The sequence below is a fragment of the Sphaerodactylus townsendi genome, linkage group LG03 (assembly GCF_021028975.2).
Source record: "Sphaerodactylus townsendi isolate TG3544 linkage group LG03, MPM_Stown_v2.3, whole genome shotgun sequence".
Taxonomy (NCBI): domain Eukaryota; kingdom Metazoa; phylum Chordata; class Lepidosauria; order Squamata; family Sphaerodactylidae; genus Sphaerodactylus; species Sphaerodactylus townsendi.
The window spans coordinates 119,477,019-119,490,675 of record NC_059427.1 but is presented as its reverse complement, the minus strand read 5'-3'; the positions used below and the strand labels follow the sequence as shown (position 1 = coordinate 119,490,675).

Genomic DNA, 13,657 nt, shown 5'->3' with positions numbered 1-13,657 from the left:
CCTGCTTGCCAAGGTTCCTGAGGGGATTTGAATGGCAGGCATCTTTTAAGGGGGGAGAGGAGGAGAGGTTTCAGGTTTGCTATTTTATGTCAGCTTTAACAGGAAACATTTTTAACTATTATTGTAGCGTGTCTTGCACCACAAGAAAAGGTGGAATATAAATGTTTACACAAACAAGCAAATAGTGTGTTAGGCTATGTGGTTGGGAATCTCTGAATGTGATGCATGACACATATGGGTTGGGAGAAGATGCTTTATGGGCTAGACCTCTGGGAGAATACAAAGGTCTCGTTATGGGTCTTCATTTTGTCTATGCCTTTGCGAACAGCCTGTTGTAAGACTCTTTTTACATAAATAGTTGCAATTTTGGTTTTTAAAAAGATATCAAAACCCTGGTGGCAGTCAGATTTCAATTTCCTAATTTCCATTTCCCCATCACTAATTCACCACACAGCTCACTGCTGTCTTCTGTGAGCTTGTAGTGGTAGCTTCCATTCTTCCTTGTTCACATGGCACCCTTCTCTGTGGCAAAATATACACATACAAACACATCATGTGCAGTGCTGTTACTATGGTCTGTAATGAATCATGGGAATCTTGGGAGGACTTGAACATTTCTTTTGGGAACCCTTGGGGTTGTGTGTACATACATCTTAACCATTTGTTCAAGGGTGACCTCTAATGGAGCATATTTATGAGGAGAAACAGAGTTGTGCTTGTGTGTGGGAGGGATACATGTTGTTTTATTTTCATTAGTTTGGTGTCATAGGTTGGTGTCTTTCATGCACTGGCAGTGAGTGATTGGTCTGCAGTGGAGAAGTTTCTAGGAGTGTTGTGGGAATGTCTGTTGGTGGTGCAAAATTAACTTGTTTCTATAGCTGTTGTGCTTTTGGTTCTGCTGCTGAGTGGACACTGGATTGTGAATATGTTAGATTGTGCTACAAAGAGCTAGTTGTTAGCCACTACATGATCAAAGGACCATCCATTCAGTACAGTTTGGTGTCAGACATACAACTGACAACTGATTTGGGGCAATTGAAAAATCCCTGAGTCAACTGGAATCAGAATGGTGCCATCTATGGACTTCTGAAATCAAACTGGAGTCTTGCAGTGATAGTGGTCTAATATTTCCAGTGCAGAAACTTACAGTGCAGAAAATAAGGCAGTTCCATATACAATACTCAAATACACCTCCATAAATTAGTCTGTAACACGACATTTCACCTTCATTGGCTGCAATGTAGATTTGCTCTCCCTTTTACATTGTATTTATTTAAATTATTTTGAGTTAGGACAACAATGACATGGGAAAGTCAAGTAATTCAGGAATCACAGTAAGCCTGTGAAGAGTATTTCCAAAAGGACTGCAAATAGGAAACAGAATAACAGATAAGATTGAGACAAGCACTAGGACTCACTCCCACCACACAACTTCACATATACAATGGTTGGGTCTGAACAAATAGTGACTACCTAGGAAAGAAATCTTCGGGGTGTGATGGGAAGGTCACTGGAATCAACAATTCAGTGTGCTGCAGCGATTAAAAAGCAAATTGAGTTCTATCTGGCCAGCTGCTGTCAGATATATAATACTGGGCTACACAGACATTGAGCTGATCTAGCAAGGCAAAGAGTTCAAAAGTATATTTAAGCCTCACCTACAATGACACTGTTCTATGCTTCTGAATCCAGTGTTAATCCACCAAATGGCTCCAGAACTATGGCCAGGACAGAGGGCTGTTTTCCACAAGGCTCTTAGCATGTGGTAGCTGTATTTTTTAATATAATTAAGGTCTTAAAATTGTAACTTAGCTCTTAAATATATTTTTGTTGTTTTGAATTCAGTGTGAGCCAGTTTCAATGGTGAAAGACCCATGGTTTGTGCAAATAGGCAACATCAGGACATATAAACTATAAGCTATACAGGATCTTATGTGTAATGATTTGTTCAAAACTTTTCAGTTATAGTAACAATATTGGTTATATTAATTAGATTTGCTCTCTTTTTTATCACTCTCCTTAGGGTTTCCCATTTTCAGATAAAAAAACACAAGTAAGATGTATTTCTGGATGTGCTTTTTTAATAATATTGTTTTGTATTTATGACCACTGAGGAAGGCCGAATAGGCTGAAATGTGTATGGTCCTATGTTGGCCATTTATAATGACTGTATCATCAATAGTATCTGATATCTTTGTTAACAGTTCATAACTGATTTTTAACATGTGCACTTTGTATAACAAGCCCTGCATTTTTAACAAACCTTTTTGTGTACACCACAAAATAAATATACTTATTTTGTTATAGATTTTACAGTTTTTAGCTCAACCTTTTAGCTTGTGCAGAAGATCACCCCCAAAACAAATAGGTAACAAAAATACTAACATGGAGAAGTATGACACAAAAATAAACACATACATAAAGTTGAATAAAATTATTAACAAAAGGTTTACAGCCATATTCAGTTCCTGGAGGTGGCCAGGAATGGCGCTGCTGCCATGTTGCCTCCAGAAGGCTTCCAGGTGGCACAGGGAGGCCGGAGAAGCTGGAGAATCCCCAGCTGCCTGAAAGCTCTCCATAGGGGGAAACGGAATTATGCCCCTTGCCACTGGCATTCCCAGGGCCAAAGGCCAGTGGGAGTCTACTAAGGTTGGCTCCGCCTCCAGGAATGCCCCTGGAACTCCCCCAGTTGCACTGGCCTCCGCATTAAGAAGATACAATTCTGGAAGTGGCAGCTGGAAGTCGGAGGAACACCATGGTGTGAAAACTTGCCTGCCTCCCTATTTGACCTCTTGGCCGGCATAACTGTCACTTACATTAGCTAGAAGGGCAAACACATCGGCATGAGCCTGCACCAACTCCAGTGGCTGTTCAATCCCTGCACCCTCTGACTTGGGCTACCCTTATCTAACACAATTTTCAATTTATCTTACCATTACAAATAAGAGAGGAATTTCTCAATGGCATTAGGGCTAATTCTTTATACATTGTACACTTAATTCTTTTTCCATAATCTGAGGAAGGTCTTAGAAAGATGTTGAATACCTTTCTGATTTGTGTATGAAATAAAACCATGCCATGGTTCATAGAAACCTGATATTTGTCACAGTTCTCAATACCACAAATGTATGAGTTCTGTGGTTTCCCAACATCATGCTGTTACCCTACAGGCATCCATTAACATAAACGCTATTAATCCCTTGGATGACACTTTTCTATTTTGTTCCCCCCAGATTGTTAATAGAGCCAGTGCTGGTGTAGCATGCATAATTTGATGTGCAATGTTTGCCGTTTCTATAAATATTTTTGCAAAACTGTAACACTGCAGGCATGACCATGACATGTGCATATAAAACCTTGCAAGTTGCAATTTCTCTAAGGTTTTGTATTGTTTGTATTATTTATCCTTGCAGGACGCATCAGAATAATGTACAACAATGGCAGTAAAGTTAAAGAATTCTCCCTAAGATCTGTTGATATAGTTTTCCTTGTATGAATGATTCGTAATTTATTCCATAAATTTTGTTGCACTTTCCCCCCAATATCACCGTATTGTTTTCCATCCATTTGACACATTTGTGTCTATTTCAATTGAATAATATTTTGGAAATTAATCCTTTTGAGCTATTTGTATGTTCCATTAGGATCTGTTCAAATTTCTGGTATATTTTGGCTTACTATAGAATTAATAACTAGAGAGTGTAGCTGATGAAAAATAATCCAATTAATTGTCAGTTCTTACAGCTTTTCTTTTAGTTGTACCGCAGTAAGGCGAGTTCCACTTTCATAAAAGCCTACATCTGGCATATCAGTTTGCAGCATGTTATGGCTGACTCCTCTCAATCAAGGCAGTAAAGAGGTGGTCAGAGATGATTTGAAAATGCCTGTTGGCAGCCACAAGTTGAACGGGCCATGAAGCCTCAAGAAAGTACCATTCATGTAATTTCATTCAAGGCTATCGAAAAGTTCATTCATAATTGTCACAGATCAGCAGTGTGCTCTGCTCTCTCGTGAAATCAGTAAAAACAACTCTAAACTAAGCCTCAAGAAATAACATTCCTAATGTCTGCTTCTTCTGAGCAATAAGGATCCGGATGTTCTGAGCGGTATTTCCGACAAGAGATATGTGCCATATATATATGCGTGTATATCTTTTAAAATATATTTGTATTGGGCGATAAGTTTAGTTTTCAGGATGACCAACCTTTAATCGGAAATGATTCATAGCTGCTGCTTCTTGTTTTTCCGGCTGAGCATGTTGGTTACAGCGAACTTCGTCAATGAACTTGGATTTTACAAACTACACTTTTTTTTTAAAGAACAGGAGGAAAATAAAGGGAGGGGGAGCGAACAGCCAATCAACAAAAGGGATAGAATTTCCAGTTCAGTTCAAACAAGAGCATAACGTTACCCCCACCCTCACGAGAAGAAATAAACCAATCGCGAGCCTCTTCCTCAGCCAAAACATAGCTCGTCACCAATAGGAGAGGAGCCCGATGGCTTATGCCTCCCAATGAAGTGTACGCTATAGAAAAAGAAGGGGGCGGGCCAAAGAAAAAGAAACATCCACCGCCTGGAAGATTCGAATCGAACGTTCATACACGCAGAGAATGCTCGAGCGACCAATCAGCGCGCCCCAGAACCGTGGACTTGAGCGTTGAGACACCTCCAGCTTCCCCGCTGCCCACTCCCCTTCTCTCCACATGCTCCTCCCCGGGATGCTGTTGTTTGTGGTGTGTTAGCCTGCCGAGGAGCTACGCGAGGGGTGGGGGGGATATCAACATTACCCTCGTTCGGGCGGATTGAAGAGCGAGAAGAAGCCGAGGGGTCGACTTGGCTCGAACCCATCGGGGGTGCCAGCCGGAAGCGTCAGATCCCGAGAAGGCAGCAGCGGGTGTTTCGGGGTGGAAGAGGAGCAGGATCCTTTGTGGATTTTTTCTCCCTCCCCCAAACACACACACACACACACACGGATACCGCCTCCGCGACAGCGAGCGAGCGCGTCTGGCTCTCCTCCTCTTCCCTTGTTGTGGTTTCGTTTCGCTCGCCATGTCGGTGAATATGGAGGAGCTCCGGCATCAGGTCATGATCAACCAGTTCGTGCTGGCTGCGGGCTGTGCGGCGGATCAAGCGAAGCAGCTGCTGCAGGCGGCCCACTGGCAATTCGAGGTGCGTTGCGGACCCCCGCGGATGGCCAGGAGAAGGGAAAGGGGGTCTCTTAGCCCTCCCCCCTGGTTCTGCGTTAGTTTTGGAAGTAGTTGTGGGGGTGGGCACTCAGGAGGAGTCCCCTGCTTCTTGATCGCCTGCAGGAAAAATCCCCCCCCCCATAATCTCCCACCCCGCGGCTGTGCAACATGCGGGAGGGCACACCTCCGTCTGTTGCTGTTACTAGTCATGTCAACAATCCATCCAAGGAATTCGGATCACTGTTGCCTCTTTCTGCCTTCCAGGGCCGGGAACGCGCTGGGCCTTTGCGTGTTGAGTAACCTCTTGTTCCTGGCGATCGTGGGAAAAGGGGGTGGGGAGAGGGGAGACGACGCCGATGCTCCTGAAACTGCCCAACCGAAAGGCAGGGATACACAAGGCCACTTGGATGATAAAGATTTGCACGGGCATTTTGAATAGCCGTGTGTGTGTGTGCGCGGGTGCGCAAGAAGCGTGCATTGGGTTGCAGGAAATTCTCAGACACAATTCAGAAAATCGAGACCCACGCTAGGTCGTGCGGTGGTTAAGAAAGAGAGGATCGGATTCTCTTGGCTTGTGTTTCCCCCACCCCGGCCGTTTGTTTTGTTGTGGTGTTGTGTGTGGGGCGCCAGTCTGATAGGAATGTGAAGGAGACTCGCTTTTCTTCGCTGCACTAGACCGGCGGTGGGAATCCGAGGCCTGCTAGGAGCATTTCTTGCACACCATGTCTGTGTTTCTTGCTTACGCAAGGAAACGGCTGCCGGGTGCTGTAATCACGACGGAGGGCAATCAATTTACGTCGCCGAGGCCTCCTTCTCCACAGCCACACCGTTTTTAAGTTTGTGCTCCTTTGTTTTGGTTAATAAAACCGGAGCAGAAAAATACTGGTTTCAGCTAACCTCCATGGCCTCCAACGAAATAAGTGCCTTTCTCCACTTTCTTTTCGTATAACCATCTGCACTCAGAAAGCTAGTGAAATAACCCCCCCCCCAGTGAACATTGGATACTGGCCGACTTGCAAACAGTCATTCATTCCCCAGTTCCTCCCTAAATCTGATTTGGAGCATTGTGTTTTGGGGGCTGGGTTTCTGTCCAGTGGAGGTGAGGGGCAGTGTGTGTGGGATCTGCATTTCTTTTGGATTGGCCTGGGTTGCTTAAAAAAAAAGCCCTCTCCCCATATTCCCTGAGGAGAGAAGGAGGCAACATTTCAGAGGGAGCATAGGACAATCTAGAGGGCCTGTTTGTGAACTTAGATGGTTGGCTTTCCTTGGAAGTATTTGGGGAGGGGGGATGAGTATGTGATCAGATCTTGTTTTTTGTTCTTTAATTGCCCTGTAAAATCTCTTTGGCGATCCCTTCTCTAATGTGACTTTCCCCCACTGAGTTGTTCTAATGATAGGCTTGTGTATGTTTTTTCTTAAACATAGACTGCTTTGAGTGCTTTTTTTCAAGAAACCAACATTCCCAGCACCCACCACCACCATCAAATGGTAAGTAGCTGAAACTTCGCAGGTTCATGCTGTTCTTTGCAGTATCTTTGCTTCCTCTGGGCTGAAGTGAATTTTTGCATCAGCGTGGGTCTCTCTCCCTAACACCTTGGATATTCCTGGCTTCGTCTGGGGTGCTTTTTCCTTAAGCCCATTTTGGCAAATTCTCCCAAATGCCAAATCAGAGACTGCTCTGAACACCTTGTGTTGTCAAAAGCTGTTTCTTCTGAAAGCCGTGTAAATAGAAGGGGGAGGGAGAAATTCCTTGTCTTGTATGAGTTACATCTGATTTAAAAAAAAACCCATAACCTTTGATACTGGGAGGAGAACAGGAGGCTGCAGCCAGAAGTGGTTGTGAATTCGAAGCTGTCAGCTTTTCAGACAGCCATATTGCTCTGCAACAAGAGAAACACACAGTCTGCAAATGTAAACAAGAACCAAAATGTCTGCCAGGAAACAGGGACTTCTTTTTCTCCCCCTCCTCCTCCTCCTCCTCCCTTTCATTGCTCACATGGATCCCTCTAGCTATTTTTATGCTTTTTAATAACTTGCAAACCAGAAGGGTTAGGAGGAAGAACAAATTCAGACAAGCTTTAGAGTTTTTCTCCCATTGCCCCTTTTGAACTAAACTTGTGCAAAACTTTACATGACCTTGGCTAAGGGCAAGTTTCTTTGGCAAAGCACAGAAAGATTTGTGCGTGTGTGTGTGTTGTGGGAGTGAGAGCAGGAGCTAAACTAGCGCTAGCAAAATAGCAGCTAACTGCAGCTTTTCTTTTTCTATGCATGGTTAGTGTTAAAGCCTATGTCTAGTAGTGAAGGAAGAAGGAAAAGATCTAGGGATGAACTATTGTGTGGCATTTTAATGTGTGCCTGTTAAATAGTCAAGAGAAATTTTTACTACCCTGAGGAATAAAAACTAGTTTTCCATTTAAATATAACCAGTATTTTAAAGTTGGTTTGCTAATGCGTGACAGTTTCTGCTTAAGCTTTAGCTACATGTTTGATTTATGGCTATGTAATAGTGTAATTCTGAGTTTACTTAAACTACCAACAAGTTGAGTTCTTTAGATGTACTATAGATATACTTATTTATTAAAAGGGTATGTGAACTTTTTAGGTTGATATACAAAATAGAATGCAATGAAAAACGTAGAGCTTTGTGAAGAAAGAAAACGTCCAGTTGAAACAATAGCTAACCATATATGGTAATAAAACACCATTAAATGCTTTCTCAAGCATATACATGTTGCACATGTTCAAATTAATCATAAACGTATTGTTGGATTTCCCTGGGCTCTGAAATTTGCAGGGGGAGTAATAAGAAAGCCCTGCCTTGTCCTATATTTTTTCTTAGAAGGGATTTTAAACAGCTCTTGGCTGATCTTAATGGGAGGAAATTATAACAATTTCTCTCATGACTTCTGCCTCGGAGGCGGACCTGTTGGTGATTCCTGGCCCAAAAGTGATCTGGTTGGCCTCTATAAGGGCCCAGGGCCTTTACAGCCCTGGCCTCTACCTTGCGGAACAGGCTCCCAGGTGAGATCAGGGCCCTGCGGGGCATACAGAGTTTCCGCAGGGCCTGTAAAACGGACGTGTTCCACCAGGCATTCGGCCAGCCGGGATAACATTGAAAACTTGCTATATAGAAACATCTGGCCTCCCATGGGCACAAGGAAGGGGGAGGGGCGAACTTCTGATGCCATCTGAAATTTATGCAATTTATGGTTCCTTAATTAGTGGGGATTGATTGTTTTTAGCTGATCTTAAATGTTAGATATATGATTGTTGGACACCACTCTGAGCCCCTTGGGGGAGGGCAGTATACAAATTAAATAAATAAATAAAGTTAGGGTTGCTTCATTCATGCTTATATACTCTGATACAAGGCTTGAAATTTATGTTTTATTGTGTGAAAACTGGAATTTATGTCATATTGTGAAATAGATGTAACTTCCACACAAACACATATTTTTATTCTTATAAGAGTAGAATGATATCACACGAAATTGTCTTTAGTTGACTTGGGACCCTATTCATAAACTGCTATGTGACTGTAAGGAATTTTTTTTTGTTTTTTATCTGTTTGATACAGGAAAGAAAATAAGTTTATAAAGCTCTTTGCATAGTCTCTTATTCATATATATGAATATACAGGAAATGTTGTGTTTGAGAATTCAGTGACTTTTCTAAGCTGAAAAGGGAGAGCTGCCATTTTTGAAGTTTGTTTTTGTGTGTTACAGCCAAATAGATTTGGATTGAAGATTATTTTGTTTGATTCCTTTAAAACAGCCTTTATTTTATACTGTATTGCAAACTTGTTTAAAATCATGATCAGCATTTTTTATTTGAAGTGGAATATACCAACTTTTGGTTCTAAAGTAGCTTTCTGTGGGAAAGTGGTTTATTTGATTCTCTTTTCATTCTGTGATTACAACACTTCCTTGTCTTTGTAAGTTCAATTTTGTTGGTTTAGCTTTATATTGGCACTCTGTGAAATCAGAAGTTCTTGTGTTAGGTTTTTTTTCTTCCCTCATGTTAGAAGCCATTTGGTTTTGCTGATTTAGGTAAGCAAGGAACTTCAAAATATGAGTGAAGAAAGGAATGGCTTGCGTGGGATTGCAGAATTGGGGGTCCTGATTCCTATTCATTTCGTGTTTGGAACAGGTTCCCTTTGGTCACAGAGGACTAATTTAAGCCTGTTCTCTTAATCCTGAATGTGAAAGTAGATCTCCTGTGTTTGCCTGAAAAGCTTGCAATGCCCCTGACTAACTTCACAGGCAACTGGCAAGAAATTTTAGCTGATCACTCGGCTGAGACCAACCATCTTGATCAAGGCCTTGTTAACTTTCACGTGTCCTAATAACTAATACATCTGGAACATTTGGCCATTAGATTCTGCATTTTGTTGCAGAATTACTCTGTTGCACTAAACGCCCCTTGGCTATATCGCTCTCCAGCCCCAAAGTGTATCATCATTGTTTCCCCGCCCCCCAAGCATCTGTCCCAGCCTTATAACTGTCCCAATTATTGTTCTGTGCAAATCCAGATCTTCAACAACATACTGTGATATCGGCCTTGCAAAATTGTGTATACTGATTTCCTTAATCTAATTGTATAAGGTACAAGAACTATAAGGTATACTGTTTGAAGGTGCTACCAAGCTGCGTAATCTGCTGCTAGAACTCCTCCATCAATGGAGATTGTGCCAGTAGTAGTGAAGATAATTGTTTTCTTAGTGGTTTGCTAGGTGATGTTTTGGTGAACTTGATAGTCCTTGGTTAATAACATTCAAGCGGAGAATATTCATGACCCTTTGATCTTGTGCAATCCCTTCCCCGGCTCAGCTAGGAGTCAAAAAGAAGCAAAACGGGATTGCAAGCTTGATTCAAGGTATTTGAAATGCTTAACACACAGCAGCGGAGTCTACTTCAGTGCTGCTATGGGGAGCTTAGCCTGTTTAATCTGTCTTATATCCAGTCCTTGGTGCTGTGTGCCCTTCTGCACACATTGCTGGCAAATCCAACTCTGGCCTCTTTTCTTTGATCATTGTATGTTTGTGTGTGCGTGTGATTAGGATGTTGTCCGTTTTAACTGATAGCTGCAGGTAACTTTAAGAAGCAAAATAAAAATAAACAAATTCAGCAGTCAGACGAAAGAGATTCTCTTGTCTGGCGTTTTTTAAATTCCTTGTTTTCCCTCATTAGCATGCAGACCACAAGTTGACAGGGCTCTCCGGTTATTCATAAAACTGTTTCTAACATGCAGATTTAAGCCAAATGTAACTGCATCATAACTGTAAGGAGACAGCAGAGCCCATTCTTGCATGCTCTGGAATGTTTCTCCCAACTGCCAAGCATTAAGGGGTTTACAGTTCCTACATTCACTAGGGGCAGTTTAATAGAGATTGCAAACAAAGGATATCCTGTCTCCCTTGGAAGGCTATCTTCAGCCGCCCCCCCTCCCCCTATCTTTTTATAACCGGTTACACATTAATCAGGAAACTGGTGTTTTGAGTCATGATTTGCTGTGTGTGACTGTTCCCTGTTTGCCAACCATTATTCATCCAGAGTTCCCTGATACTTTTTCAGTCTCCTATGTTGCCTTTCTGAATTTCAGGCTCTGTGTGTGTGTGTGAAACTTTCCCATTCCTGCTTGCTCTTAGTCTCACTCGTTCTGATACTTTGAGGTTTCTTCTTTAAGCCAAGTGGAAAATTCCTAACTTGCTACGGGAACAGGAATTGAGGAGGCTTGGTAAAAACTTTGTGGAGCTTTGTGGACCATTTTGTTTGCAGTTCTGTTGTCAAGGCTGGGGCTATTGCCATTACCTCTTCTTCCCCTTATAGGTTAATAGAAAGTTTCTTAAGAGGGTGGTTTCCCAGCTTGTGTTCTGCTTGCCCCCTCTCCCCCTTCTAAATGCCAGCATCTTTCTTAACAATGTAGTGGATCTTGATCTCTGAGCTTGCCCTTCTAGTTGTAACAGGAAGTTCAGTTACCCAGCGCCCCTCCCCTTGGAGTCAAGAGCCTGAGGGATGTGGGCCAGCAAGTAGTATACTGCCACCATATCAGGCTTGGAGGGCAGCTGTTTTACTTCCTCTTGCCTTAAAGGGCCAGTACCTCTGTAAAGCCAGAGGAAGGCAGCATCTGGTCCTTTCCAGATCTCACTCTCAAGCCATGCAGTCATCTTCAGCTGCTTGACTTCCAGAGTTCAAGAGTACGGCTCTATTTGGATATTTGCCTGCAGGCAGTTGCTGTTTGCCCCAAGTGGATGGAAAATTGCTTGCAACCCTCATTGTTCTGGCCATAGTTAAAACATTGGTGGTATGCCGCTGGCTGAGATGAGGCTAGCTGGGGCATGTACGTAATTATGTGCTCTGAGCGCATTGTAAAGGCCCATGATACACTGTAGCTCCACTGCTTAAACTAAGGGTGAAGTCAGATGTAATGTTTCAAACGTAGCAGGAGTGGTTGGAACATATACTGTCTGCATTCGGAGGCGTTTGTTGCTACAGAGTCAAGTTTTCATCTAAAGTTTGGATCTGACCCAGAACACTATGGGAACCATATGAAAACTGCTTTGAAAAGGAAAAAAATAGGATCCAAGTATAATCTTTAAAAGAATGGTTACAAATAGTTCTAATTATAGTGCAATACCGCCGTAGACAAGTTGTAAGAGAATGGGTGTGGATGTTATGACCCAGTCCTTCTAATGTGAGACTACCTTTGACTTTAACATTCTGTAAAAATTACGATATCTAGCAAGTGAAGCAGAACAGTAACCTTAATACTGTGTGCCATGTGAAAGGAGTTGTTGACATCCTTATACAACTATTGCAGTGTTCCTCTCAGGCCCCTTCCGCACATGCAGAGTAATGCACTTTCAGTCCACTTTCACAGTTGTTTGCAAGTGGATTTTGCTAGTAAAATCATCCAGTTGCAATGTGCATTGAAAGTGCATTATTCTTGCATGTGCGGAAGGGGCTTAAGATTCTCAGAATAACTTAAAGCATGTATACTAGTTGATCATCCGTCCAGGCAGCTTTGAGGGCAAGCTCTATTTTGCTTCAATGATACAGCGATATCATGCTCATGTAGTTCATACAGATCTCGTGCATATTGAATACATGACCAGGAAAGGGTGGAGGAAGATAGTGTTTATGTTCCTGAACTCAGCGTCCTTGGTTGTGTATATGGACCAATGGAGGAAAAATGATGTGTGTTGCGTTTGGGCAAATAGAAGATGAATACTGTAAATTGATTTCTAAAATTGCCATGGAAAGTTTCCCACTTGCACTGTGGATATTTCCATGTTAAAGTGTGTAGAATATACTACAAATGTTGATTTACCATGAGAGCTCTTACCTCTTAGGAAGATGTATGTTAATTATTTATTCTTAAATATCTGTAGTTCTTACTGTTTCACAAAGGGCTAACCAGTACTCCACTTATTTAATAACTTTTCCCTTATGAGTTTTGCCAAGTTGCATACAGCATTAATGACACAGACTAAATGCACAAGTAATACCTTTTTGCTTTCTTTCTGTATGTGTGAAAGAATAGCACACATGATTGTTATTTGTTAACCAAATGTTCCCAGCTTTCAAGTTAGGGCCGATAATTATTGGACAGAAAGTTTTTTTAAAAAATTGTAGTGGGATCTCCATTCAAATGAATGGGTAGTCATACATGTATGTAAGTGGGGAATGAAACAAAAAAGAACTTGGACTGTTAGCATGAAATGGAAGTATGAGATCATTCAGGTATCACTGGTGGGGTGCATGATGGGGTTTCCGGGAACAGCAGCCAAGTTCCATTGCCTGTGATAACTTGCCAGTTCTTTACCCCCATTATCCAGGCTTATGCTTAGTCTAATACATGAATTGCTGTGCCATACTGATATTAGTTTCCAGATATATTTTAGTTATGCCTTGCATGGGAAAGCATTCAGTAACTCAATATGCTTCATTCTATGTTGAGGATTACTTTTTAAGAGATTACATATGCAAACTTTTTGCTTTTATATATTTGTATTAAATTCAGTAGAATTTTAAATGAGGTTATTAAAAAATTAAATGTTCTTTGTTTACCCAGATTTGGGGCAGTGAGTTTGTGGAAGGCCCAAGGACAAAGGCTCATCATTCTCTTTCTTAAAATTACCCTCTTGCAGGAGGGCTTGAAAGACAACTTTGAACTTAAGTTACTTGTCCCTTTTGGCTGTTAACTTATGTGATTCCATTTTAGTACCGCCTGAAACTAAAGTCCCAGTGTAGTCTTGATGTCCGAAAGTAAAACAATCTGTTCTCATGGCAAAATTTGGGGTCTACGGCTGAATGACGTTCATTTGAACAATATGTAAAGTTAGATCCCCCCCCCCCCCCCGTAAGAGCTCCTCATCTAACTTAACCAAAGTTGGTGTTCGTGATATGATATCACTGATTCTAATGTGATCCTGTGTTTGCTTCCAGGCTAACCTTTTCACCTTTGGGGAT

At 41.9% G+C, this 13,657-nt stretch overlaps 2 protein-coding genes across 2 annotated transcripts in view; one reads left to right on the top strand and one right to left on the bottom strand.

Annotated features, from left to right (window-relative positions):
• Positions 1-4,553, bottom strand: part of RNF157 (ring finger protein 157) — a 161,950-nt gene extending 157,397 nt beyond the window's left edge. The window contains exon 1 of the mRNA XM_048487566.1: positions 4,205-4,553. The gene's annotated coding sequence lies outside the window, so the exon portion shown is untranslated. The remainder of the gene's footprint in view (positions 1-4,204) is intronic.
• Positions 4,554-4,582: 29 nt separating this feature from the next.
• Positions 4,583-13,657, top strand: part of UBALD2 (UBA like domain containing 2) — a 32,887-nt gene continuing 23,812 nt past the window's right edge. The window contains exons 1-2 of the mRNA XM_048487568.1: positions 4,583-5,169; positions 6,612-6,674. Coding sequence (XP_048343525.1) covers positions 5,050-5,169; positions 6,612-6,674 — 183 coding nt within the window. The 5' untranslated portion in view covers positions 4,583-5,049. The remainder of the gene's footprint in view (positions 5,170-6,611; positions 6,675-13,657) is intronic.